At 37.4% G+C, this 26,845-nt stretch overlaps 4 protein-coding genes across 10 annotated transcripts in view; 2 read left to right on the top strand and 2 right to left on the bottom strand.

Moving 5' to 3' along the window:
* LOC126380003 (zinc finger protein ZFP2-like) overlaps positions 1-26,845 on the top strand; it is a 138,140-nt gene that overhangs the window by 62,845 nt on the left and 48,450 nt on the right. The gene's annotated exons all lie outside the window — the stretch shown is intronic.
* Positions 1-26,845, bottom strand: part of LOC126380001 (potassium channel subfamily T member 2) — a 94,539-nt gene that overhangs the window by 30,692 nt on the left and 37,002 nt on the right. For 2 of the 7 annotated variants that reach the window (XM_050029067.1, XM_050029064.1), the window contains exon 1: positions 15,420-15,511. The exons of the other annotated variants lie outside the window; for them this stretch is intronic. In XM_050029067.1, the coding sequence (XP_049885024.1) occupies positions 15,420-15,490 (71 nt within the window). In that variant the 5' untranslated portion in view covers positions 15,491-15,511. Of the gene's footprint in view, positions 1-15,419; positions 15,512-26,845 lie in introns of those variants that run through there. 7 annotated transcript variants of the gene reach the window in all.
* Positions 1,468-5,948, top strand: LOC126380005 (putative nuclease HARBI1). Its single transcript, XM_050029074.1, has 7 exons — positions 1,468-1,548; positions 1,926-3,200; positions 3,296-3,492; positions 3,776-3,908; positions 4,056-4,200; positions 4,325-4,631; positions 4,762-5,948. Exons 2-6 carry the CDS (start codon positions 2,970-2,972, stop codon positions 4,561-4,563), a joined length of 945 nt encoding a protein of 314 aa, XP_049885031.1. The 5' UTR covers positions 1,468-1,548; positions 1,926-2,969; the 3' UTR covers positions 4,564-4,631; positions 4,762-5,948.
* On the bottom strand, positions 5,087-7,082 carry LOC126380006 (uncharacterized). The gene is made up of 5 exons (XM_050029076.1): positions 6,853-7,082; positions 6,079-6,270; positions 5,954-6,006; positions 5,612-5,829; positions 5,087-5,244 (listed from the first exon to the last, which is right to left on the bottom strand). The coding sequence occupies exons 3-5, from the start codon at positions 5,980-5,982 to the stop codon at positions 5,087-5,089; spliced, it is 405 nt and encodes a 134-aa protein (XP_049885033.1). The 5' UTR covers positions 5,983-6,006; positions 6,079-6,270; positions 6,853-7,082.

Below are 26,845 nucleotides of genomic sequence, written 5' to 3' on the forward strand. Positions count from 1 at the left end.
GACCTCCAAAATGGCAATACTTACGAATAAATTGTGAGGTTATGTAATTGTCTACGTGACTGTATCAACAACAAATGTATGGCATAGGTTATGATGATTTTTTAACATTTCTACAAAGAGAATCGGATCAAAATTATGATGGTAGGGAGTACTATTTCATACGAGTTTATTGACATTAGTTACATACTGAAGTATGCAAGCGTTCCCCAGATAATAGGTATTTTCAAAACGTCAAGCTAGCGGGATCAAAGAACTACCTTTATAACTTTGGAACCGTTGAAGTACTACTTTCGGTATTTTGCAGGGGGTGAGTACTATTTCGATACTATTTTTTGGCGTTTAAATCAAAGCGAAAGACCTTGTCGTTAACTCTCGCCAAATTTCGCTCACCGTCAAGCTAGCAAGTGCAATAAAACATGGCTATAAATCCAGAACCGTGATGGTACTAATTTTTTTACAACAGGTACTATTTTTTTCAATAAGAGTACTATTTTTTGGTATGGTAAAATTATTTTTTCGTGCCCATTTTTTTTTTGAGGCCGCTAGCTTGACGCACACAGAAAACTTTACATTGGCGCACCGCCTAAAATAATCTGCCGAGTATTTTTTTATCATAACTCGAAAACTGTGGGGGTTAAAAGGAAAACTGGTTAGAAATGTTCCATCAGACCCCTTTAAAATGGTGTGCGTCAAGCTAGCGGCCTCAAAAAAAAATGGGCACGAAAAAATAATTTGACCATACCAAAAAATAGTACTCTTATTGAAAAAAATAGTACCTGTTGTAAAAAAATTAGTACCATCACGGTTCTGGATTTATAGCCATGTTTTATTGCACTTGCTAGCTTGACGGTAAGCGAAATTTGGCGAGAGTTAACAACAAGGTCTTTCGCTTTGATTTAAACGCCAAAAAATAGTACCGAAATAGTACTCACCCCCTGCAAAATACCGAAATTAGTACTTCAACGGTTCCAAAGTTATAAAGGCAGTTCTTTGATCCCGCTGGCTTGACGTTTTGAAAATACCTATTATCTGGGGAACGCTTGCATACTTCAGTATGTAACTAATGTCAATAAACTCTACTCCCTACCATCATAATTTTGATCCGATTCTCTTTGTAAAAATATGTTAAAAAATCATCATAACCTATGCCATACATTTGTTGTTGATACAGTCACGTAGACAATTACATAACCTCACAAATTTATTCGTAAGTATTGCCATCGCCAGTATTGCCATTTTGGAGGTCTACCCTACCATTTCTTTGCACTTCAGAGTGTTGCTATTACAAAAAATTGCTATTGCATAAGGTAAACGCACCAGTCTTGGTCAGCGTTCCGTTCATGGTCACCGTGATAAAAACTTACCAAAATAAGAGTCACATAAATTTTGAAGAAAATGGCAACACTTATTTAGATACCATAGACACTCAGGTCTCAGCTATCAGTTTGACGTTTGACGTTTTAATATGTGATTCATTCGCAAGATGGTGGCCAATTAAACGAGACGGTGTCGTTTCGTACTGGATTTGTTAAGAGATTCTTTAGTGAGGTGAGTGTTGTTTTCGTGATATTTGTATTACAAAAGAGATTTTTTTAATTTGCATTACCACTTAACATGAACTATAAAAAAAAATGAGCGCATACAACTACTTAATTATAATAATTTACTTTAAATATTTAGTTTGAAGGGGGTGACCATTATTGGTACATTCTAACCCACCCATTTCCTATTATGGTCAAGTTGACCATAATTGGTTAAATAGATTTTTTTCACTTTTTTTTTATCAAATTTGCCGTCTTAGTTTAAAAGGTTATGGTTGGTCTTTCTTAGAAGGTTTTACAACTGACCGTTCCAATAAAGGACAATGCTGACCATAACTGGTGTGACCATAACTAGATCATAGCACCATTATGATTTATTTCTAGGAGCGATGGCGCCTAAAAAGTGTTACACTCCGCATCAGATGGGGCTTGCTATGGAAGCAGTGAGGAGAGGTGAAAGCTGTTCATCAGCAGCTAAGAAGTACGGTGTTCCACGCATGACGTTAAGAAATAAAGTGACAGGAAAAAGTCCTGCCACTTGTTCTATGGATCCATCGACTATTCTTTCTAGAGATGAAGAATCTTTATTAGTACAATGGCTCTTGGCTATGGCCGATAGACATTGCCCTGTAGGGAAAGAACAATTAATTGATTCTGTTCAACACATCCTTAAAACCGATAAAAGAGAAAATCCATTCACTAACGATAGACCTGGTAGAAAGTGGTATAATTTATTTTTAAATAGACATCCAGAAATATCGGAACGCCTCTCACAAAACCTTACCACTTCAAGAGAAAACGTCAATGAAAAACAAATAAATCAGTGGTTTTCGGAAGTTGAAGTATTTACAGGACAATCAGCTATCAGAGATTGTAAAGGATCCATCAAGAGTATTCAATGCAGATGAGACAGCATTTTTCCTCAATCCAAAGCCAGGTCGCGTTTTGGTTAAAAAAGGAAACAAAAACATAATTATACTCAACTTCGGGTAATGAAAAAGAAAATCTTACCGTTCTTTTCACAACCAATGCAGCGGGCCATATAGCACCACCTATGGTGGTTTTCTCTTATGACCGTATTCCAAGAGACATTGCAGAAAGCATTCCTAGCAACTGGGGCATAGGCCGATCTGAGGGGCTAAAAAGGCCACTTTTGATGAATCATAATAGGTTCCTATTAGGAATTGAATTCCAAATCGTAAAATGGCCACTTTTAGATTTTCATATTTCAATTCATATTACGATTCATAATATGAATTGCCCATTTTGACAGTTCTCTATGGAAAGTCGTAAAATGGCCAACTTTAAGATGAATTGCAAACGTCAAATAGCTGAATTCTTAGAAGTTAGTCAAGAGCATCTATTTTCAATTCATCTTGAAAACGCGGGAAAACGTATTTGAAAAAAAAATCAAGAAATTAATAAATAATGGCGGATTTAGGCTTATACCGCATGTACCTAGAACATGCCCGTGTGGAAGAGCGGATCCGGTACCAGCAGCAATGCAGGTTCATGCGAGAACAAGAGCTGGCATTCGAAATGCCAGACTCGGAATTCGTCAAACATTTTCGCCTTAACAAAAATGTATGTTTTGAGTTAACATCTGAAATAGAGCCCTACCTGGCAGGGTCTCGGGGTGGTATAAGCCCTATTTCAAAGGTAAGTGAAAATATTCGATATTAATATTGTACCCAAGTGTTAACTTATTTATAAAAGCCTACACAACGTTTCATCACTTTTATCTTTCGTTTTAGGTGTTAAGTACGCTGAGTTTTTATGCCTCTGGGTCATACCAGAGGTGTATAGGAGCCAGTGCACACGTCTCTATGCATCAGGCCAGTGTCTCCAACTGCATTAGAGAGGTGACTCTGGCCCTAAACCACGACCATTTCCGGCAAAAATATATTCGGTTTCCTCGGACTCGGGGAGATCGAAGAGTTATAAAGCAGGGGTAAGTTGTAATAGGTCCACATTCATACATAGTCATGCCCAAAGCCCCTAAAGGGCCAGGCAGAATCACAAGAACCACTGTTAGTACGAAGTCCTAAGATGGATATGATGAACCGTATGACGACAGGTGATCAGCCGATCGTTCATTCATATAATAGTACATCTTTTAGCTTCTGGCAATTGTAATTTATTCAGTAGTTAACATTTACTTTAAGAAACCATTACAGTGACGTAAACACATCTGTGAATATGTATAACATCTAACATAATAATATATTATATAGGTTTTACCAGAAATTTGGGATGCCCGGCGTCTTAGGTTGCATCGATGGTACCCACATTGCAATAGTCAAACCGACACAATATGAACATCGGTACTTTAATCGAAAAAGGTACCATTCCATCAACGCTCAGATAGTGAGTACATGCTTAATTTTATTTACAAATAGCCATTCCTAGAAATATAGAAATAAAACAATGTTTATATTAATAGTTTATTTAATTAATTCCTTATTAAACGATTACAAATAAACCTACTAAGATAACTTAAACTTTTTATTTTAGGTATGTGATTCGGAGTACAATATTTTAAGTGTTGATGCTGGCCATGGTGGAGGAGATCACGATGCCTTTGTGTGGAACAACCACGCACTGAAAGCCCACCTCGAGCAATTAAACCAAACTCAAAACGAAACGGTGTGGTTTTTAGGTCAGTTTATTATTTTAAGCAATACCCCTTATACTTACATAGCCGCCGCCAATAGAACACAATTTGCAGTAACACTATGAAATCCTAAATGTTATATGTTAGATAAAACCAAAATCTGTTTCAGGCGATTCAGGCTATCCATTGCGCCCAACAGTGATGACACCAATTAACATAGAGCCCGACACCCCCCAGCGACATTACACGGACCTGCATTGCCGGGTGCGTAACACGGTGGAGCGCACAATTGGAATATTGAAGTCCCGTTGGCGTTGCCTCCTGGTCGATAGGAAGCTGCATTACCACCCGGTAACTGCAGGACTTATAATAAATGCGGTTGTAGTACTGCATAACAGCATAACATAGCGAACCAGGCTAGGCTCCCAGTTCATGAATTATCTGTTGAAGAGTGGCAAAATGAAGCTAATATGCAGGTAATTAAATATAACTGGGTAAAATCATTTTAACAATATTGTATAAAATTGATTATTTTATAAGAGGATCCTTTTGGCGATTGATGACAGTTTCTAACAGATAACTAATAATAATGTTTTTCTTTTTCAGATAGCTCACACACAAGCTACTTCAAGCAATCAGCTATCAGCCGGCGAACAAACGCGAAATGCTGTAATCGCGAGGCTTTGGTCAGCGCGATAGGATCATACATAAAGTCACGTCTATAATCCGAATGAGGTGGGCAGAGCCACAAGTTTTCACTAAAATAGGTTGGTTGTGGTGTATGGGCTAGTACCTAACCCATTATGTTGTGTTAAATTCAAAACTCATGGCACGGCATACTAAACTAATAAAGGAACCCGAAGCCCAGTTGCACTTGTTAATTGATATCGATGAACAAAATTAAGGAATGTTGAAACTTTAAAAAATATCTTTAATTTGATAAATATGTTTCTAATGCATTAGCTATTCGGCCAAGATTTTGGCCTATAAGCTTGAGGGCTTCGGCTTGGGCTGCATCAGCTGCTGCTCGCTGCTTTTCCACTTGTGACAGAATCCTTCTCGCCTCATCAAGGGGAGCCAGCGGTCGACCTAAAACAATTTATTGTGTCAGTGTACTAGTAATATTACGAATTTACCATCACTGTTAAATTTATTTGGTTCTCTGGTAAGTAGGAATTAAAAAAAAACAGAATACATACAGCTGCTTACCACCACTATCAAGTAGTAAAATTGAACTAGGAGGGTATGTTTAAACTAAAATATGATGCAAATTGTATCAGTAATAGGCTGACTACCCATACCATAACAAGTGTATCACATTAATCTTAGGACTTCGAATCATAAGTGGCTGCAACCTGTCTTATTATAAATTGTCACTCTGCCTACCCCTTACAGATCAGTGTGCTTTATATTTATAAGTATATACAGCAGCAGTATCATAGTTATATACACATACTTCGGTATCTGTATCTGCTACGGCGAGTTTGACGTGGCAAAGTTGGCACTCCACCACCAGTTGCTCCACGTTCTGCAGCATTCACAGGTGGACGTTCTGAAGCACCGGCAGTTGAAGTATCGACAGCTGCCTCAATAGCATCGGTAGGGAGAAACAGCCTCGGAGCAGAACTGCCACCTGGATCCTCGAGATACTCGGTTTCAAATTCAATCTGCTCTCTGTAAAAAAAATACCATATTGTAACAAAATCCAAGTACAATGTATTATGTAACTATTAACGAAAATAATTTTTAAATATAGAGAATAGTTTAGACAATTAAAATTATTAGTAATTCTACTCACTGGATAATATCTTCAGCACCAATATTCATATTACTTAATATTGATGGGGAATCCTGAAAAACTTAGATATTTAATATCTATCTAATTCATATGATTATTTAGCAACTCACAAATAAAATACTTACCACATCAACAGGAAAGGGATCAACGCTCACCCGGGGGGCTGCCTGGCCGAATCCTGGCCCCAAAAGAGCCAGAAATCGGTTTTCAATGTTTGATAGAGTACCCCCTTCAGGAGGTCCTCCACCAGTGGCATTAGCATCACCATTTATGCCAGCTACCAGTTTCTTTAGTTTACTCTTGTAATTGCTAACATACTGTAAAAGTGAAACAAATAAAATATAGTGATGGTGAGAAAATATGTTGAGAATAATTTTATGTTATTTCAGTATGCTTACAATAATGGCCCAATCTTTGCACTTTTAGTAGTACCTGTACCCTCAGCATTTAATATATCAGCAACTTGTTGCCAATGCCTGGCTGAGCTTGCTCTCCCATGGCAACTATTATTATAGCCACGAGCCACAGCCAGGCTGGGGTTTTCTTCAAGGAAGCTAAGAAGTAACTCCCACTGAGCTTCAGACACCCTAGCACGTCTTTTCTCCATTATTCACTAAAAGTCTGACGACTATACTACAAATTTCACTTTTTTTAACTAGGTGTGGCGTACAAATGAATAAATTACCACCAAAATCGGCGGGAAAGCCATTCCCATGGGAATATTAAAAAAAAACAACAAACAGCCAGCATAAAAAAAAAGAAATCCAGACGCGAGTTACAAACTCTTAACAAAACAATTATGTAAAATATGTCTTCACTACGATATATACTATATAGACACATAGATATTTATTTTTACATATTCTTGCAGGAAACACTATAATGAATACGATACTCACTTTGAAATACAAGTTCAATTCCCTCAACTCATATGATTGTTTGAATATTTTTTTGCCAGACAAAATTTAATGCACCGTTTTAAAATGTCGCCACTCTATAAAACTCTTCTATGTATGCATAAGTTATATCATTTTTGTTAGATTTATTCCTTGTTTCGTATCAAAACATTGTAGCTGCTTGGAACGTAAAAACCTAAAAACTACTTTGAAAGTAAAACATTAACTCTATTGTTGACATTGACTGCCCGGCGCTGCCTTATTTGACAACCACTTTTTTTTAAATAATTATACCATGATTATTGCCATTTAAAGAAAAAGATAATAAAAATAATGTATTCAGTCTCTTTCGAGAATCCTGTTTTAATACATAATTACGTTTGTTTTGATTAATACTATAGTATCTTTTATTGATAAATAAGTTTTTTTAATGCTTTTTAACACATTTTTAATGTACACCTTGTTCAAATAATCTCAAACAAATTAATAAAATTTACCGGTAAAATTCCGGTAAAGTTACGGTTTTATTTTATTCGTATGGCAATAAATGCGTGCAATCGAATTCAGCAGATGAATCAAAGATGAAATGAATTGTTGCAGATCCTCTAAAGAATGCGACCATTTTACCAAAAATAGCAGAATTGCTTCAATATTGCTCGCAATTCAGGAAATGATTTGGATTTAGATTCATTCATTCATCTGACAACCCTGGCACTTCACCAATTTTTACCCAAAAATGGGGAAAAAATACTAAAGTCTGACAACATTCTTCTTGAGCATGTGTAATAATTTTGTTCGCGACTGTACCTGTCTTGATAAATATATGACATAGGTTATAATGACTTTTTGACATATTTCTACAAAGAGAATCAGGTCCAAATTATGATGGTAGGGAGTACTATTTCATACGAGTTTATTGACATTAGTTACAAACTGAAGTATGCAAGCGTTCCCTAGATAATAGGTATTTTCAAAACGTCAAGCCAGCGGAATCAAAGAACTGCCTTTATAACTTTGGAACCGTTGAAGTACTAAATTCGGTATTTTGCAGGGGGTAAGTACTATTTCGGTACTATTTTTTGGCGTTTAAAACAAAACGAAAGACCTTGTCGTTAACTCTCGCCAAATTTCGCTCACCGTCAAGCTAGCAAGTGCAATAAAACATGGCTATAAATCCAGAACCGTGATGGTACTAATTTTTTTACAACAGGTACTATTTTTTTCAATAAGAGTACTATTTTTTGGTATGGTCAAATTATTTTTTCGTGCCCATTTTTTTTTGAGGCCGCTAGCTTGACGCACACGTAAAATGATATCCCATTAGACTTAAAATATTTGGTTTAATTTATTTCCCTTTCTTCTCCCACTGCAACAAAACTAAATTATATTTGATTTTTTTTTCTATTTGTAATATTGTTGGATAAATACTATTCTACTATTCTTGAGATACTGAGCTGTGACAGACATACATTGTCGCACTCGAAAATTGTTATAAACTTCAGAATGGAAAGTATTACCGTTTGTCCATTATTTCACAACACACCCTTATCTTTATCTTTGTCTTTTTTACCTTTAATACTTATTGTAAATAAAAATTAACAATAGTAAAAATACGTTATATAATTCGTTAATGTTTTTTAACAAATATTAGCCACAACTGCTTATGGTGACTGAAAAAAGTTTCCACTACACATTGTAAACTGTTTATATTAGTAAAAAGTTATTAAATCTCCGACCACAATCAATGGAGTGGTACATTATTGGTACTTCTACCACTTGATTTGATATCTGTAGATACCGAGCCACGGTATTGCTGTATCTGCAGAAAAACTGAGAGTTCTGTAGACGGATATAAAATGAACATTTGCAACTTTTAATGCTATACATTCGTAATGACCATCTCCGGAGCTGTCAGAACAATAACAGTGACAACTATCCCTCTGCACTCGTAATACTATGTCTGATCTCACAAATAGTATGGACTTCCATTTTTAGTTTACTTGGTTAGCCACGGGACTGTCTATCATTGCTATATCTTAAAATCCTTGTAAAGTCATATTATAACTACTCACATAAATTACATCAGCGGGCTTAGCACCGTAAGCGCGCGACTCTTTTTCGCCTCGACATACGTCACCCGTCACTCTCTTACAGTACTGCACAGAGAGAGAGACAGATGATCTCTGTCATGGCGAGAAAGAGTCGCGTGCTTACGGTGCTAGGCCTGCTGGTGCATGCGTAAAAACGATTGAACGTTATGAATAATAATTTAAATCATGTCAGCAGGAACATTAAGTAAAATCTGGAATCTGGGTAATAGGCGCGTTAATGAATCTCTGCATCTCCTTAACAACATAATTGATATTGAAGGGGTTTTGATCCTTGCCTTATCCGTCAATAGGAACAATCGTTTGTGAACTCCAGCGTTCACAAACAATCCCAAACAACCGTCTCCTAGCAAACCTTGAAACCAACAATCCACTCAGTGACCGCCAATTTGGTTTCCGCAGGTATATATAACGATCTAGGCTGAGAACTAGATGGCGATATTCTTGTGTACGCTTATGGAGCGAGACCATTGAGCCGTGTCTCTTGATATCTCAAAAGATTTTGACAGGGTTTGGAATCATAGTCTTATTGGAAGGTTTCGGCGGCGACATCCCGCTGTATGGCAAGAGAGAGAGGAAAAGCGCCGAACGTGGATCACAGCTCATCTTCCTTAACCGTCTACCCACGTTCTGAACGAATCTTCTTGCCTTGGAGCCCCACGGGTCAGTCGTCTCAACAGTACGCAGTACAAAATCATACCCTGATTCCAGACTGGCATACTTAGCATGCTTTAACTCGACAGTCGTTTCAGTCGCTGAGACTATATAGCTTTGGGTTTGAGACATTCGAATCGAATTATCAATTTATTATAATGGACATTTTAAATTAATAGACACCAAAATTTGTATTTTGGTATTATGATGTTTTGTAACATATTTTTATGCAATTATTTTAAAAGATGTTTGTTAGATTTAATTGTTAGAAATTCTGAAGTGTTTTTTATGCCTATTCTATTTAGGAATATATGATAAGTAGAGTGCTCTATGATATTTATTTAAATGTGTGTTATTAAAGTCAAGTGTAGTAACTCGAAATGTCTTCTGTATGTTCCGTAACGACGCGTTGCAGTGCATCATTATTTTCCCCATCGGTTCAGTTCAGCCTTTGTATGCTATGAGTGAAGTGGAGCACTTGCTAACGTAAGTAAAAGTTGAAAAGATATTTAATTTAGGATGAAAATGGTAAAATAGAAGTAACAGTAGTATACAAGAAAGCTTCGAAGCTAGGATAATATTAAATAAACGGATATAACGTTCAGTTGATCAAAATGAATGAAATACCGTAGTTTTTAATCGAAATGAAAAACCAAATTTTTACAATGCCGTGCGGGGCCTTTAGAATTCAGATAATGACAAAGCGATCCGTCGCGGACCGGAACAAAGCATAACTTAGGAACTGAACATATAAAATAAAAAATAACAAATCCTCATCCTTAACCATTTTTTACTCGGGTCATCATCTAAGTTACCTGTACTCGGAACCTATGACGACCCAGATTTATATCTCCGAAAGCAGTGGCGAACCTCGCAACGCCTTGCTGATTTATTTTGACAACCCTGGATGAAGGTCCTGCCTGAAATGAGACCGAGGAGAAAATGGCGTGAAGATCAGAGACAACTACAAGTAGGAGACCTAGTACTGATTGTGGACCCGACCTCCCCTCGTAACGTATGGCCACGAGGACGCATTCAGAAAGTTCTGCCTGGCAAAGACGGACGAGTCGGAGTTGTCGAGATTAATACCAAAACTGGCATCCTTCAGAGGTCTGCAACGCGCGTCGCTAGAATTACGACAGAAGAGTGCTGACGCACTGGGGTGGGGCATGTTAGCGACACGAATTAACGATTTAAAATAAAGCGGCAACGTATTTGGTGCGGGCAACCGCCTCTCGACGCCAGATGGCGCTCATTTCGATATTATTATATTTTTTTAATTCTCTCTGGCTAACCTCTTCGCCGCGCACCACGCTCTTCGGTTGCCCACAAGTAAAAAGCCTTTTAATAAAGCGATCGATGTGTTTTTATGTTTTCCCGTCCTATATATATCTAACACATATTTTGCTAATAATAAATTAATACTTAGCTTCCGAGAGAGAGTTTTACTTTCACCAACATAGATCACAAGACGTATATAAAAAACAAAAACAAAATTCAAAGCGTTGTAAAAAAAGGAAATATAAAAACATGTAAAAAGGCTATAAAATGTTCTGCGAGGAGTTCGCAATACTAACAGTGCCGTTAATGGGGCAATTATGGACGAAAACCCATTAACAAACCGTCTGTAATACGAACACATACCTAAAAATGCCCAAAGAGCTTTCGATGAATACCTACGGAGTGGGATAATCTCTGATAGCCGCGAGTTTTTGGGGGTCAGTTTTAAGACCATTCTCATTCACAACCCAACATTTAATTTCTTTCCGACAGAACTCACACTTCTTCAAGCTAATAGAAAGACCAGCGTCGTTCAAACGATGCAAAACGCGTTGTAGTCATAAGATATGTCTGTCAAAATCTTTTGAAATAATGATTAGATCGTCGACAAAACCGAAGACATAGTTTTCGCTGGTGTTTGTGAATTCGTTGATCACGATAAGGTCAGTAAGATTCTGCATTTCCGATGCAGTGTTGGTAAGTCCCAAAAGCATACAGACAAACTCGAAGGGACCTCGTTGGGGAGTAATGAAGGCAGTTTATTCGCATTTTTCCTTATGCGCAAGTTGAAAATTGAAAGACGTTATGAACTTCGCACCACACAGATTGTCTAAGCAGAAAGTTTCTAACAGTAACGCTTTTCAGCTTGCGACTGTCGACGCAGAAACGAACGCCCTTCCTTCTTGGTAACCATCACAACAGGGCTGGCCCAAGGATAACGAGAAGGACGAATGACACACGGCTCGAGCTTCTTAGCTATTCCCTCGTTGAGGTTCTGAATTTTGGTCGGAACAAGAGGATATTTTCTATTGTATACTATGGAATAGATTAAGATAGATATGGAATTGGGGAAAAAAGGAGATAAAAGGTCAACACAACAATATACCTTACCGGGGAGAACGATAGACCGGAAACTCATCGTGGAACGACGCCTATGCACAATTACATTACGCCATTATTAAAACTTAATCATACTTGATTTTTGACTCGACGAATATATTTCGACTGAGATAGGTAACAAAATAATACCGCACACCTAAATAGCCATAAGAAAGTTACAAAAGCAAAAAAAATGCGTTGTAGCAAAATTACGCTGCAGCTGGTACGTCGGCAACATCTCGGTGCGCGAGTTCAACTCGCTCTTGACCGAATTTCTTTATTTTCGTTATCATAGTGTTTATTTCAAGATATCCATCGGTACGATATTTCCACCACACGCGTTTGCCCGTGGGAACTGACGTCTGCATTGACGACATTTGAATAGTCCCATTGTGTCTCGCTTTTGTAAGAGGATTTATTCCTTATGCAATAGTTTCCAACCATATTTAGATCTTTTAAACTAACCATATATTTTTTTCCGAAATCCGTAAATTGCTAGAGCAAAAAAAAACACCTTCTAGTTGTCCCACACAATTTGTTTTACGGTGAAATATTTCCAAGTTTAAACATCATTGACGAAAATAAAGTTAATCACCAAATTCGTCTAAAGCTTACACTACAGTTACAAAAAATTGTCTAACTATATCATTGATAGAATTGAGTTGACGTCAAACGGGTTGCGTACCAGCGAGATACCAATTTAATTCGTCCGGGATATTGCTTTACACTCATACTTTTTTAAAATTAACAGCTATCAATCATCTGTACCTTACCTTTTCGACGTATAACTTAAAATAAAATTAAGAGGCGTCTGCTGGAATCAGCACCATTGTCAGATTTTGTTACGATTCCTGAAATACATACTGTATACTACATACTGAAAACATTATTGTATATCTAAACTTGGGTTTATGCAGTGGGCAGAAAAACGAAGCACCACGTAGTATATTGTCTAAGTATTACGCACTGTCATCATTCTCTATCAAGACGTTATTCAATTCATGTGTGTTATCGTATAATAAAGCCTACAATTTAGACGGGCTCATTCAATTCAACTCATTTTCCGAAATTAATATCCAATCGGAATAATAACCCGACCGCAACGGATTTATTTAAAAAAAAATCAATTCCTATCAGAATTCCGATGGTGGTAAGTAATACGGCGATGGTTCAGAGCCACTGGAAGTACTTAGCTTGTTCTAATGGTGGCTCAGGTTCTGTTTCTTCCGACTGATCGTCTTCTAGGATTTCGCTATCGCCTCCAAAAAGAGTCATCATCCCCCTAGCATTATCCAATTTTTTCACAGGGTCCGCTAACAAAAGAGTAAAATATATGAGTAATTAAGATCATTTGACTAGGGATATTATTTTGGTTTTAAGTTCTGAAATAAATTATTCTTATTATCTTATGTTAGTTTAATAAATTTTTTTTATTCGTTTCGTAATTGTAATTTGCTTACAAATGTAACAAAGTCATTTATTGAGCAAATCTCTTAATTTATTTCTTAATATAACCTGCGTGATTGATCACATTTTATGTCAGGATGATTATTTGTTTACAGATCGAGATTAGCGAGTTGGTTTGATTGAACTGAAGTTGATTTATTAGTGTGCATAGATTCATTAATAAGAAAAATATTACGCTATCTAAGGCAGTTGTGTAGTAAACGCACTTAACAATAAAAATAAGAAATTTTATTAGTAATTTGATTTGTTTGTACTACTTATAGAAATAAGTACCTAACTAGAACATTTCAAAGTAAAAAAAGACATGATAGTGGACCGAAAGATGAATGTACGATAAAAGGTGAAACATTTGTTTTATAGCATTGTATACGGTAAGTGTCGATATTAAAGTGGGCTTAACGGCGCTTGCGTGTCTCTACGAGGATGTACTATGGACCTATGGGAAAAAATAGCTTTAATTATGACGATGTTGATGAAATTATAATCTGTCGATAAATAGATTCGTATACTATTGTTTATAAGTAGTTCATTCAAATGTCGATATTAGTGTTCCATAACTGCTATCATTTAAACAGTAACTAAACAGAAGGTAAAGGTTTTGAGCGAGCAACAAAAGGTAATTTGTTGAGTATTAAATTTGATGCTTCCAGTGATTAGTAAAAATAATGAAATTGAGCTGCTAAAAACATGATTTGAGCAGTTCCATATTTTGACAGCAAATTAAGTAAATTGAGCTGCTTCTAGAGCTTCGAGATTTCGTCAGCTTAAATATGGATGTTTTCTACAAATTAAGTATTTAAATTGTATACGTTTTGAAGGATTTAGTTTCATTGACTGCCGAACAAACTAGCAAATAATTAAGACACAACTTACACCATCACACAATTATATAATCTTCCGATTGGGCATGATCAACTAAGTACCCGCGCCTTGTGTTAGAGCAACATGATAGTCGGTGAGTCGTGCGCCGTCTATAATGGTCGAGCCAACTGTGGTAGTGAAATTGTATTTAAGATAAATGAAATACTCTCTGGTATTGAACCGATGCTCCCCGTTTGAGTGGCAAGCACAACACACGTTGACTAATAAATTGGACATCAATTAAATGATTGTTAGGTACCTATGTCATAAAATAAGATTTAAAAAAAATACGGGTTTATCATAAGTTGGTGAAAAAGATTTTTTGCTTATCCACGTCACAAACCCCCACGACAAAAGAAGAAAGATTATTGAATTGACCTATTTATATATAGACTGCATTCTAATATTCGCAGTTAAACAGGCTAAATCTTTTGAAAATCTTCCAAATTTTGTATAATCTATTTAATTTTGGCAACAACCCAAGTTAAGCTATAAATATCAAAACGTTTACTGAACTAGCAGTACATAATATGGTGGATGGAATAGGAACAATACGACAATAAAAATGTTGGCATAGTTGCACTGTTGTAAATTGCTACCCAGTGTTCGAAGGATAACCCTTAGCCTGTTCACAAAGGAAGGTTAGCTATATAGAATCCGGATCAAGCATATATTGTGCATATTTTATTATCTCGCCTGTACACACACTAAGTACACATACTTATGTAGAAGTAAAATTTCTGATTATTTAATTGAAACGTAAGAACTATTAATTTATTTAATCTGTACTGAGTCGGTAGAAGCAATTGAATAGAGAGATTCAATTTATTTATTTTTTTAGTCTTTAGTCCACGTTTAATAATTATGTAAACTCAGTAAAATACTTGCGTGCAAAGTATTTACATTGGTATGACTTTATATGTAAATTCAGGTAAATGCGTCATGTCGTGTTGTCATGTTCTTAATTGATATTAATTATTATTGAGTGTGTTATTAAAGTACGGGCGAGGTGGTTATCCTTTACAAAAATATGTATAAATATAAGTAATCAAATCATACTAAGTAATACTAATTTCCTTATGCAAATCAATACTAAATTACCTTGGTATTCTGTCATAGCTGTCCCATCCATTCAAGCAGTTGTAAGAGCTATATCTACTAACTGCCGCCATGATGTACAAAGTTCACTTAGCTCATTATTTGGTAGAGATGTCACTGGGATATTTTGTGAGAGTTCCCGTGACGGTGAGACGTTTAGTAGAGTTAAGTGCGAGAGGCACTCAGCCGGCGACGTAGCTCGCGGTAGTGGTCGCCACCCGAGCTCCACTTGCTACGAATTCGCACTCACACATACTTATGCTATTGACACCAAAAACATACATGGTCTTATCACAAAAATCTTTTGCAATGCTTACCACGTATTTAAGAATTTGACAGCCGAACAAGGTCCCGTCGTATTATTTTGAGAATTGGATTGGAAAAAATCCTCATATACAATATAATATGTCGATGTGAAAAGAGCCTTTTTGTGGTAAACCCAATTTTGTTTGTTGTTGTTGCCTTGTGTTTAACATATGCACATATATGCATATGTTTGTATTAGTTTTGTTTGAATTGACCAATACCTAAAGGAGACTGGATTTTTTAATTTAGCTTATGTCCTAGAAATAGATTTGGAATACCTACACCATTAAGTTAATTAAAGTTGTTTTAACTTTTAAAATAACCGTAACTACAATCAAAACGCATTTTGACGAATGCAACGTAAAATCAATAATAATTACTGGATAGGTACATTGGAACTATAAGGTTTAAGACTTGACTAGGAGGAGGGTGCATTCAGTGGGTGAGAGCTTTTTGTTGTGATCAACTTGGGTTTATAGCAAAATCAGTCATTTTACCTCTATCGCACGGTTAACTTGAACTGTTTTATAGGCTCTTCCAATAAGTAATCTAATTTGCTCCTAAATTAGACACTGTTTTCAATCTTATTTAACTTTTAACTGACCCGTTAGTTGTCATCGTCCAATGTTTTAGTAGGTAAATACAGTAACAGGTGTTTCTGTACGCATTATTTTTTGTTGATGATGAGTGTTCTTGTATGTCGTATACTAACTATTAACGCAGTGACTAGTTGAGATGCGATTTGGTTGTTTGCGAATAATTGAGTGTGAGTACTATTGTATGTGCGAACGACATCCGAGTGGCAGGACGGGCGGGAGGGGCGACACGGGCGCCGCGGCGCGCGACCGTGCTCGACTGGTGCTGCCGGCCGTCAGCCACCAGCCACCCGGCACCAACCACCCACGCCCGTCAACTCCCCACACCTCACACTATCACTACTACAATATCTTAGTTTTAAAAAATGAATGTTTACATTAATGACGTGGCCAAAGTCAAACCTCCTATCAAGGTCTTTGTCATGGAAATACTAACGTAGGTACTACTGGAAGGTGTACTGCTTCTAGAGGCGCGGATCTAAAGAGAAGTCTAAATTAATTGTGTTTTCTTTTCTAAGTAGAGTGACCAGTAGGGAGTCTATTGCAGATCAGGATGAAATATTCGGAAATTTCACACTCGCGAATCCGCACACTAATTACCTATATTGAGATAACTGACAATATAGAGTACCTATGTACTCAACTCCCTATGTAGGTACGGAAATTACAGTAATATAAAGTTCATTTTAAGTACATAAAGAGAAAATCAGATCCAAAAATTTCGTACGGATCAGATGAGGATACGGTGGTTAACACGCTTCTCCCGGCTTGAACATTTTGTTCTTTGTATCTAGCAAAAATTTGATGGAACTTCTACCAACGTAACCACATTTATGAACATTCGGGATGCAGCTTTAATTTACCGGATATGATTATGAATTCAAGCATCCTAATAAATACATTAGAATAGGTATAGGTTTATTTGAAACATCAAATATGGAGTAAAATTCTGCACTTCTGACGCTTACTATTACAGCCGTTGTGAATTTATTTTATAATATGTGCGCTTTGAGGTAACCGCCTTTCTTTTATATAAAACAACTGCTACACTGTTAAGTTTCTTTGTAACAGGATTTCTTAACAAAGGCTTAGCGAAAAACAATTTTCTCCAGCTAAAGTAGAAAATAAATGAAAGCTCTGCTCAATGCGATTCATACGAGCAGTCTTATAATAAGATCCGTAATACAATTGTTTGTCGTTCCTAACAAAAGTGGAATTTAATCAAAAACTACATTCTATTAAGTTGAGGAAAATGATTCACTTTAAAGGAATCTGTGTGCAGATGTTTGCTCAAATTCGATATAGGTAATTTTAAATGTATCATAATAAAATTAAGAACCGTAGTGGATCGTAACTACTTGCTACTACGTAGTTTATATGCTACGCAATCGATTTAAACTTTGCCGAGCAGTGGAATTGTTTCGATAATAATAAGTTCAAGTAATTTTCAAATAAATCTTATGTAGATATTCTAACTTGAACATGGCTGTGCTAACATAATATTACCAGAATTAAAACAACAACCTAAATAAAATAAATTATATTCTGTTTTGCTGTCAAGTTATTCATTTCAGTCTCCAAACAGGATCGTTAAAATAAATATATTATTTATGCAAAGTTGTCCGGCTTATGAATTTTATATTGTACTGGCATATCGTGGCCGAGGTTGTGGTTATGTTAACTCACATAATACAAAACCGTATAAACAAATGTGTACTATCTTCTTTATTACGACTTATTTATTTTTAAATAGGTATATTTTTCCAATTGTGATACAAGAAAAAGAAAGCTTTTAAATTAAAAATGTTTCTATAGGTACTACATCTACTCTGAAAACGGCTATATCTGATATATTCACACCCTGTGGTGTGAGTCACATCGTAACGAATACTGAGGGGGATGATTCAGACCATGATTCTGAAATATCTTCAATGGAATATTCCTGGCGAAAATTTACGAAAATTTTGGTGTTTTTATAAATTAATTTCAGTTCCATAATTTTGTGACGGAAAAATCAATCAACTCAAGAATATTACCTATTATGGTCTGAATCATTCCTCAAAGTATTCGTTACGATGTCACTAACACCCTGTGTAGGTTAGGTAAGCTCCGTTATTATCGGGAAGAACAAATGTAAGTATGCGTTTTTATGACAAAAAATATTAAAGTCTGTTTACGTTTTTATTTTTTAGGGTTCTGAAACTCACAGGGAAAAACGGAACCCTTATAGGATCACTTTGTTGTCTGTCAAGACCTTTTTCTTGGAAAAGCGTGGAGGTATCTACGGAATAAAAGAAAGAGGTTGGAAGGGCCAAGTGTGCGCGAAACTTTGTACTCCACTCGTCCTCAAAATTTACGAGACACGGAGTTCCGCGATAGTATATTAAAAGGTCGTCGTCTTGTGCATTATAATTTATAACCTGCAGGGCAAAAATCAAATATCGACAATCATGCAAGAAGATCCCTGCTTATCACAAAAAAGACACCTCACCTACGTTCACCTAGTATGATCGGTTATTTATCAAAAAATACTTTTGTATTCAGTACCTATCTTACGAAAAGTAATGATAAAATTGGAGCCTATCGCATAAAATATACATTTTCGGTAATGTGGCTATGGAATTGGAGAAGCAGTAGAGCTATCGTAGTTGTCTGTTTGCAGTAGGTATAGTTAAAAGAGAGTGGGGTTGAACCGGTGACAGCGGTTCTCATACAAAATCCGCGTTAGGGCCTTTCCAGCCTCTTCGTGGAGGTACTAAGTTGAAATTAACATGTAAGTAATGCTTACTGGTGCTGATTCCTGTCCCTAGACACCATATTATAATTTTATTTAAGGTTATACATGTCATTTTCTTATCCGCCGAAATAATCGACATGTATAAAATTTATGGAACACACGTCAATTTTAGACAGGAATTTTAAAACCCTTCCAAATTTATATATTGGCCAATAATCCGACAGAATTAAATAGACAGCACACGGCAAACGGGTTGCGTACTAGTGAGATGCCTATTTTATTCGCCCGGGTTATTCATTCATTTCAATATTTACAGTTGTCAAACATCCGTCCCTTTCCTTTTCGACGGATAAGAGAATGACAGGTAGGTACCTACCTATGACTTAAATTTAATTAGAAGGGGTCTGCAGGAATCGGGGCCAATTAAATCTATGTGTCCAACATTCGTCAGTCATGATTTAGGATAAAAACAACAATCGTTATTTGTAGAGTCTTATGCTGATTGACGGAATAGCTACCATGGTAGAATTAGTGCCGACGGAATCAATCAACATACGACTACAAATAAAGATCGCAGGTTAGTAATAATAAGGTCGATTTTTCTTAACTTCGACGGCAATAATTTTGCCTATATGGTGTGATCGTGGTTTTATTCCGAAAATCAGCATCATCATTGGCCTTATACGTCTGTTTCAGACGATTTATGACGTCATTGTGTCAAAGAAATGCACTTTACTTTCATGGCTGTGCAAGCCAATCCTAGAGCGGCAAACTCTACCGCACACTCTGCAGGAGAAGTCTCCAACTGGTGGATTGTTGTTGATTTGATGGCGTTTCATTCTCCTGCTCGCCAGTGTGTCACACCAGGTGTGGTCATGAGTGTCGCGTCCATCGAGCACACGCTTCTTCCACAGGTCACGATCATCGGCGAGCTCCTCCCATGCTTCGTGGTAAATCCCAAATGAGCTCATGTCTCTTTTGACGCAATCTTTAAATCGAAGCACCGGTCTTCCGACATCTCGTGCTCGTGCTCGTCAACACGTGCCCCAGCCACCTCAAGCGCCTCTGTTTTAACAGAGCCGTGAGGCTGGGTAGCTGCGCGATTTCAAGAACCCTCTCGTTAGTGACCCTGTCTTTCCATGAGATCTCCAAGATGTTCCGGAGACAACGCATGTGGAATGTGTTTAGACGGCGTTCCTGTTTCGCATACGTGGTCCATGTTTCGGCACCGTACAACAGTATGGACAAGATGCAAGCCTGGTAAACCACCATTTTAGTCTTGGCAGTCAGATGTTTATTTCGCCATACTCTTGTACTTAATCTTCCGAACATGGTGGCCGCTTTGCCGATACGAATGTCGATCTCCGTATCAAGCGAGAGATTGTTCGACAAGGTCGACCCCAAATAGCAAAACTGGTCCACCACTTCCAAGGGGGCACCATCCAACAAAATGATCGGTGTTTCCGTGCAACCTTGTGCCAGTACAACCGTCTTTTTTGCGTTTATGCTCATGGAAAACAAGGTACATGCTCGTGAGAACCTATCCACGATAGCTTGGAGCTCATGAGGGGAGGCCGCTACAAACGCTGCGTCGTCGGCAAAAAGGAAACTGTCTGCATACAAGTTCTCACGACGTCGTTTAGACTTGAGCTGCGGTATGATGTTAAACAGTTTCCCATCAGCCCTGGTGTGAAGGTGGATCGTTGGTCGTTGCCAAAGGCGACTTTTAAAAGCAACGCAAAAAATATCCCAAACAAGGTAGGAGCCAACACGCAGCCCTGTCGTACACCTCTGCGCACTTCAAACGGATCCGAAGTACTGCCGTTGAACACAACGCTGCCTTTCATATCTTCATGGAAAGCCTTTACTAGGCTTAACAGAAGCGGTGGGCATCCGATACACTCGAGTGCTGTATAAAGTCCCTCACTGCTGACTCTATTCCGAAAATCAGCATATGGCCCTACTAATAACGATCATAGTTCAGTAATAATGAGGTAGATTTTTGTTTGAATAAAAAGTCATGATTGACGAATGATTTGATTTATGTATAAAAATCAAACTTCTAAATCAATGCAAAACAAAAATATGTGTTTTTGCATTTACAAACTTATATTTGCAATTGGTTAACTAATCGCGACGTAGTCGATGTATGAAGCCAACAGTCTTACAACGGCAAAATAAAAATTGTAACTATGGTATGGTCTAATATTTCTATTTCATTCGCACCACTGAGTATTTTAGTATACATATCTCGCTCGTTCCATTACGCTAGCTGTTGCGTTCATTCTCGTTCTCGATCGAATGTCTATCTCGTTCGCACCCACTCGCGACCGGCCAATCCTGCGCCTACCGCCGCTTGCCTGCCAGTGCCAGCCAGTTCGCCCGACGCTGTCCTCGGGATTAATCGTGTATGTGTACGTTATTGATACCTAGAGATCGAACCTAGAGAGTAGACCTTTTTTCATCTTGTACCATTTTCTTTTATTGTGTCTTTGTGAACAATGTATAATTAATTTAAAAACATTATGGCGTGCCTTCCCTCCGCCCCGCGCTTCCCGTGTTCGTTCGTCGATAACGAAGCTCGCGCGTTCGCGTCGCGTCTACCTACTGGATTATTATGTGATTGAGTGTTAGTGATTTTATATCAAACTATGGTAAAAAAGTCAAGTTATCGTAAAAGTAATAGTGACGATAGTGAAGTTCACGTCGATAGCGAAAGTCAGTCAGTCCCGATACGGAAGACATGCTGACCATGTTCGCCAGACGTCAGGCCGAATCTAACCGATAACTGGTGGAGGCTTTGGTTTCGAGTTCTCAACTCGAGTGGTTGATGTCCGTCTCCTATGGTAACGTCGATCCCCATGGTAGAGACGGCACCTGCGGGAAACTTCGCTAAGTGTACTTCGCAATATGACGGCGACAAGGACCCGGAAGTATTGCAGGCGTTTTTGGATGCGGTAGAAACACCTATACAATGAATGTACCTATTAACGTTAGCGACGCTCACGCCCCGAAATGTCTGCCTATACTTATAGAGGGCGGGTGGCGGGTTGGTGCCGTGGAGTGAAGTCCACAGTCTACGTGGCAGGAAGCGATCGTGCGCTTGCGCGCTATGTTCGGCGTGCCGCTCCCATCATATGGGAGCACAAAACTTGCAGATGTTCAAAAAAGAACAACAAGGTGATTGCGCCGAAGTATTCATTTCACAATTACGCCCGCTAATCGCCAAGCTCCCTTACTAATACGGCTTACTCAATTGTTTAATTAGCGCGTTAAGAGGGATTGCCTTTTAACAGTTGATGAATTGGTAGAAAACCGAGAGCGATCGTGGAGTCATTGGCGGAGGTGAATGCAGCGGCGTGGGCTGGTAGCGCGCACAAATCGCGCGTGCCATGCACGCGCAGTGACGCCATGCACGTACAGGGGCGGCAAGCGTAACGCGTCTTGCCCGTGCAGCGGTGACGTGTGCAGAACGCCCACAGTCGCGTTGACACCAGCGTCGGAGTGCTCTGCGCGTCGCATAGGCGGCGACTAGCGACGGCTACGATCTTCTCAGGCGGTAAGCGCCTCAGGTACTATCGGCAAACGAGGTAAACTTTTTTGTGTTTATTGCAGACGTAGTGGTTATGACAAAAGTTAATGTGAAAAGTTAGATAAAAGCAAAAGTGAAGGCGCGGCATGTTAAGGTTGTGGTAAAAGGGTGTGATAAGGGCAAATTGTGTCAATTGCAGAGGTAAAGACTCGAAAGTAACTTTCTATGCTTGCGATTTCTTATCAGTAGATTATATCTACGGATTATATGCAAATTAACGCCTATTCCACTAGGGTCAATGACCCATGTACTGTTTTGACACCCACTGACAACAGCTGTTGTGATAATATGACAAATATTCGCATTTCACCAACCTTTGCTATAACTAACCAAAATTGTATTGACCCGTTGCTTGCCGACATGCCTAAAGTTTACATAATTATTATCTCATAGTGTACGTAGGTACCTAATGTTAACGTGTCATGAACTAATGATTTGTCGCAAAATGTATGTGGGCATTTCTCTGTAAGCTTGCACAGGTCCCATATAAATGCTGTCCTGGTATATTTTTTGTACATTTGTCATAAAACCGAGTTGTATTTTGAAGAAAATTAACTAATATTTTAGTTAGATAAGGAGGCTCACTGAATTTATACGTATTTTCTGAGATATTAGCGATTTAAAAAAAAAAACATGACAGGGGACTTTTTGAGGCATCAGGGGACTGTTTTGAACGTAACAGGGGATTGTTAAGTCAGAAAGAGGACTGTTATACTTAATGAAAACCCATTTTACACTCTTCAATATTTTTTTTATTTTTATGGCATATTTGCACATCAATAATCAACAAAACTTTCTTAAGAAAATATCAACAGGCAGCAGGTGAATGGGCTATATTTTCGGAGACTGTGCAAAAAGAACGGATGGAATTCTGTTGGTAAATTACTACGGTATGCAAACTCAGTTGTGCTCGTGATCCACCGAAATGAAAAGCCTGTATTTCTGATGCGTACTTGGTGCAATAATTTTCGCTAAAATCTACGTGGATCAAGACTTCATCATCTTGCAGGTTTGCCTTCAAATCATTAATGGCTTTATATTGATGGACAATATTTCGCTGGTGATTCAAAAATTTCTGTAAATCTTCCTGCAAACATGTTATGAGTTGTCTTGGATGTAGTGCAAATGTTTTTATCAAATATTGGGTCACTATTCGGTGTTTCTTAGTCGTAAAATCTTGGATTTGTTGTCTTTCGCAAACCCACATTTTATATTTTATGACTGTTCCATCATCGAATTCTTTATATTCCAGATCGAATCCCGACAAGTATGACACGATCTCGCCAAACAATCCACATCATAACGGTCGCAACATATTTCTTCCAGCAATTTCTGGTGATTGTTGTAGGACATTATTTGTAATATTGTACGTCCGACATGGACATGCTGTTGAGACAATTTTATAATGTTTGACACCTGCATGTATGTACCTACACAGCTTCTCAATAAATGTTTCTTGTTGTTTCTTGTAGCAGTATGAAGTGCGCTCAGCTTCATATCCACGTTGGTGTGAACTACGCATAGACATGTATCGCGGTTTTGAGTGTTTGGTTTTACAACCCAAAATGGACGGAGTCGACAAAATGTTTGGTAGCTAAGTTTTATGTTGCCAGTCTTAAACTTTTTGTAGAGATTAAAAACTGTATCAAGAAGATACCTCTTCTGTTTCCTTACAGTATTTCTGCTTATAAATTCTTTTTTACCGGCTGCCATACGGCTATTACTATCATCTTCAAAGAAATTCTGAACAGTCCGTTTATAACTCTCAGGTATTTTACAACGTCTAGCTAAAGGTACGTCCAAGCCACTGAGATTGGCTTTTTTGCCGTTTCTAGACAACAATTTAATGTCTTTAGGTATCCAGTGCCTGTACTTTTGAACAATACTGCCCTCAACAACTTTTTTAAAGATTTGTCTCTCTTTGGTACGTTTCAATGTGGAATAATTCTCTTTCAACTGTTCACTAATGACGTCACCAAATAATGCTTTCTTGACTACTTCTTTTCTTTGATCGGGCTCGTCTAACATTTTAAATATTTTTGTCTTAGGGGTATCTTCAACGTTCTTTTTTATTTTACTTTTAAATCTCGCTAATCTTTTCTTGTACTTCTCAATTTGCTTTTTTAAAGGAGATCATCGGATTTCGGCCCAGAAGTCAAAGTGCCGGCCAAAAAATAATTTTGCTATATTCCGTTAGATCTTATCCACCTGAGCATTTATTACTATGGCACCAAAGCTGTAGGGTCAATATCTTCGGTTTTATTCGAATTCAAAAAACTGTATTTTTCATACATTTTTGGTGAAAATGTAAAGTGCCGGCCAAGTAACAATAATGGTATATATCCTTAGAACTTATCCGTCTGAGCATTTATTACTATGGCACCAAAGCTGTAGGGTCAATATTTTCGGTTTTATTCCAATTAAAAAAAAAACGTAATTTTTCATACATTTTTGGTGAAAATGTGAAGTGCCGGCCAACAATATTGGTATACTCCGTTATAACTTATCCGTTTGAGCATTTATTATTAGGGCACCAAACGTCTATGACCATTATTTTGGCTTTTGTTGGACTTTACGTTATAGTAGTAGTTTCTGTGTGAAAAGTGCCGGCAGCAAAATCACATATCAAAGCTATCGAGAAGATACCTGTAAACATTATTCACTATGACAAAAACGTGTATGACCATTAGTATGGCTTTAAAAACTTTCAAAAAAATTGATTCATTTTGTAAAAAAAATAAACTATAACAGGCGCGTTATTTAAAGGATGGTCAGAATGTTTATTACTATGGAATTAAACGTCTATGACCATTATTTTGAACTTAATTCGTCTTTTCAAAAATCTGGTGTTTTCATAGATACCTACACTTACACACACCTACACTTTGGCAAAAAAAGTTTTATCTGGTGATAATGGAACTATCTTGCTAAAGGCGTAATATAGTCGTCTTTTTGACACAATTTTATAAATTAAAATAGGTTTGCGTTTACGCTTTAGAAGCTACTTTTTTTAAGAAAAGTGTGTATACAAGGAAAATACAGTGGGGTGATAGAGGTACTACATTATCGGCCGAGTATCACCAGGACATTGTGATCGGCATACATGCAAAGTACAACTGCCCGACTCCTGTCTTCCCTAACAGCTACTTCAGACGTCATGCCAAAATACGAGTTTCGTCACTAGATGGCAAGCTTACCTTTGCAGGGTGGTAACCATCTACGGTCATAATAATTCAACCTAAACTTAGGCCGTAACGTTGAGTGGAATGCAAAAACTACAGCCAACGTCATATTTAAAATCAGATGGTATTAATATAGAAGTTCACCTATCAACACACAAAACAAAAACACAAAGTATTTATCTGACTAATAACTAGTCATTGGGAAAGCTCTGCTTGTTGTCATTGTTAAAATGTATAAAAAAATAAAGACTATTAAAAAGTCTAATAAAAGCCAAAGTCAAAATAATGGTCAAAAATGTTTTGCGCCAGATTATTAAATGTTCAAAGTTGTATTAAAGGTCCTTTGTAATCCGCCGTATCGCAATTTTTGCCCAAAGCACTTTATTTTTAAACAAAATAAATAAGAAATCAAGATTTTCAAAATAAAATAAAAGCCAAACTAATGATCGTACACGTTTGGTGCTATAGAAAAAATGTTAATAGGCATCTACTCGATACTGTCTACATGGTATTTTTGCTGGTCGGCACTTTTCACATTTAAACTAAAACGTAAATTCCAATAAAAGGCAAAATAATGGTCATAGATGTTTGGTGTCATATTAAAAAATATTGAGAAGCAACTATTAGACAGATTCGACGTATTCTTTTCGATTGCTGGCATTTTAACATATTAACCAAAACGGAAAGTCCAATAAACGTCAAAATAATGGTCATAGAAGTTTGGCGCCATACTAATAAATGTTCTAACGGTCCTTTGTAATACGCCTGTATCCCCTTTTTCCAAACGGACATAATATTTTTTTTTACAAAATGTATGAAAAATCGTGATTTTTAAAATCCAATTAAAGCCAAACTAATGGTCATACACGTTTGGTGTCATAGTAAAAAATGATCAGAGTAATCTACTCGAAAGGTTCGACACATTTTTTTTCTCTGGCCGGCACTTTCATATTTGGGCCGGCCAAAGTATGGAGAGCCGATGATCTCCTTTGCGATCTTTTCATTTCTTTCTCTAT

Source organism: Pectinophora gossypiella, chromosome Z (assembly GCF_024362695.1).
Source record: "Pectinophora gossypiella chromosome Z, ilPecGoss1.1, whole genome shotgun sequence".
NCBI classification, from domain to species: domain Eukaryota; kingdom Metazoa; phylum Arthropoda; class Insecta; order Lepidoptera; family Gelechiidae; genus Pectinophora; species Pectinophora gossypiella.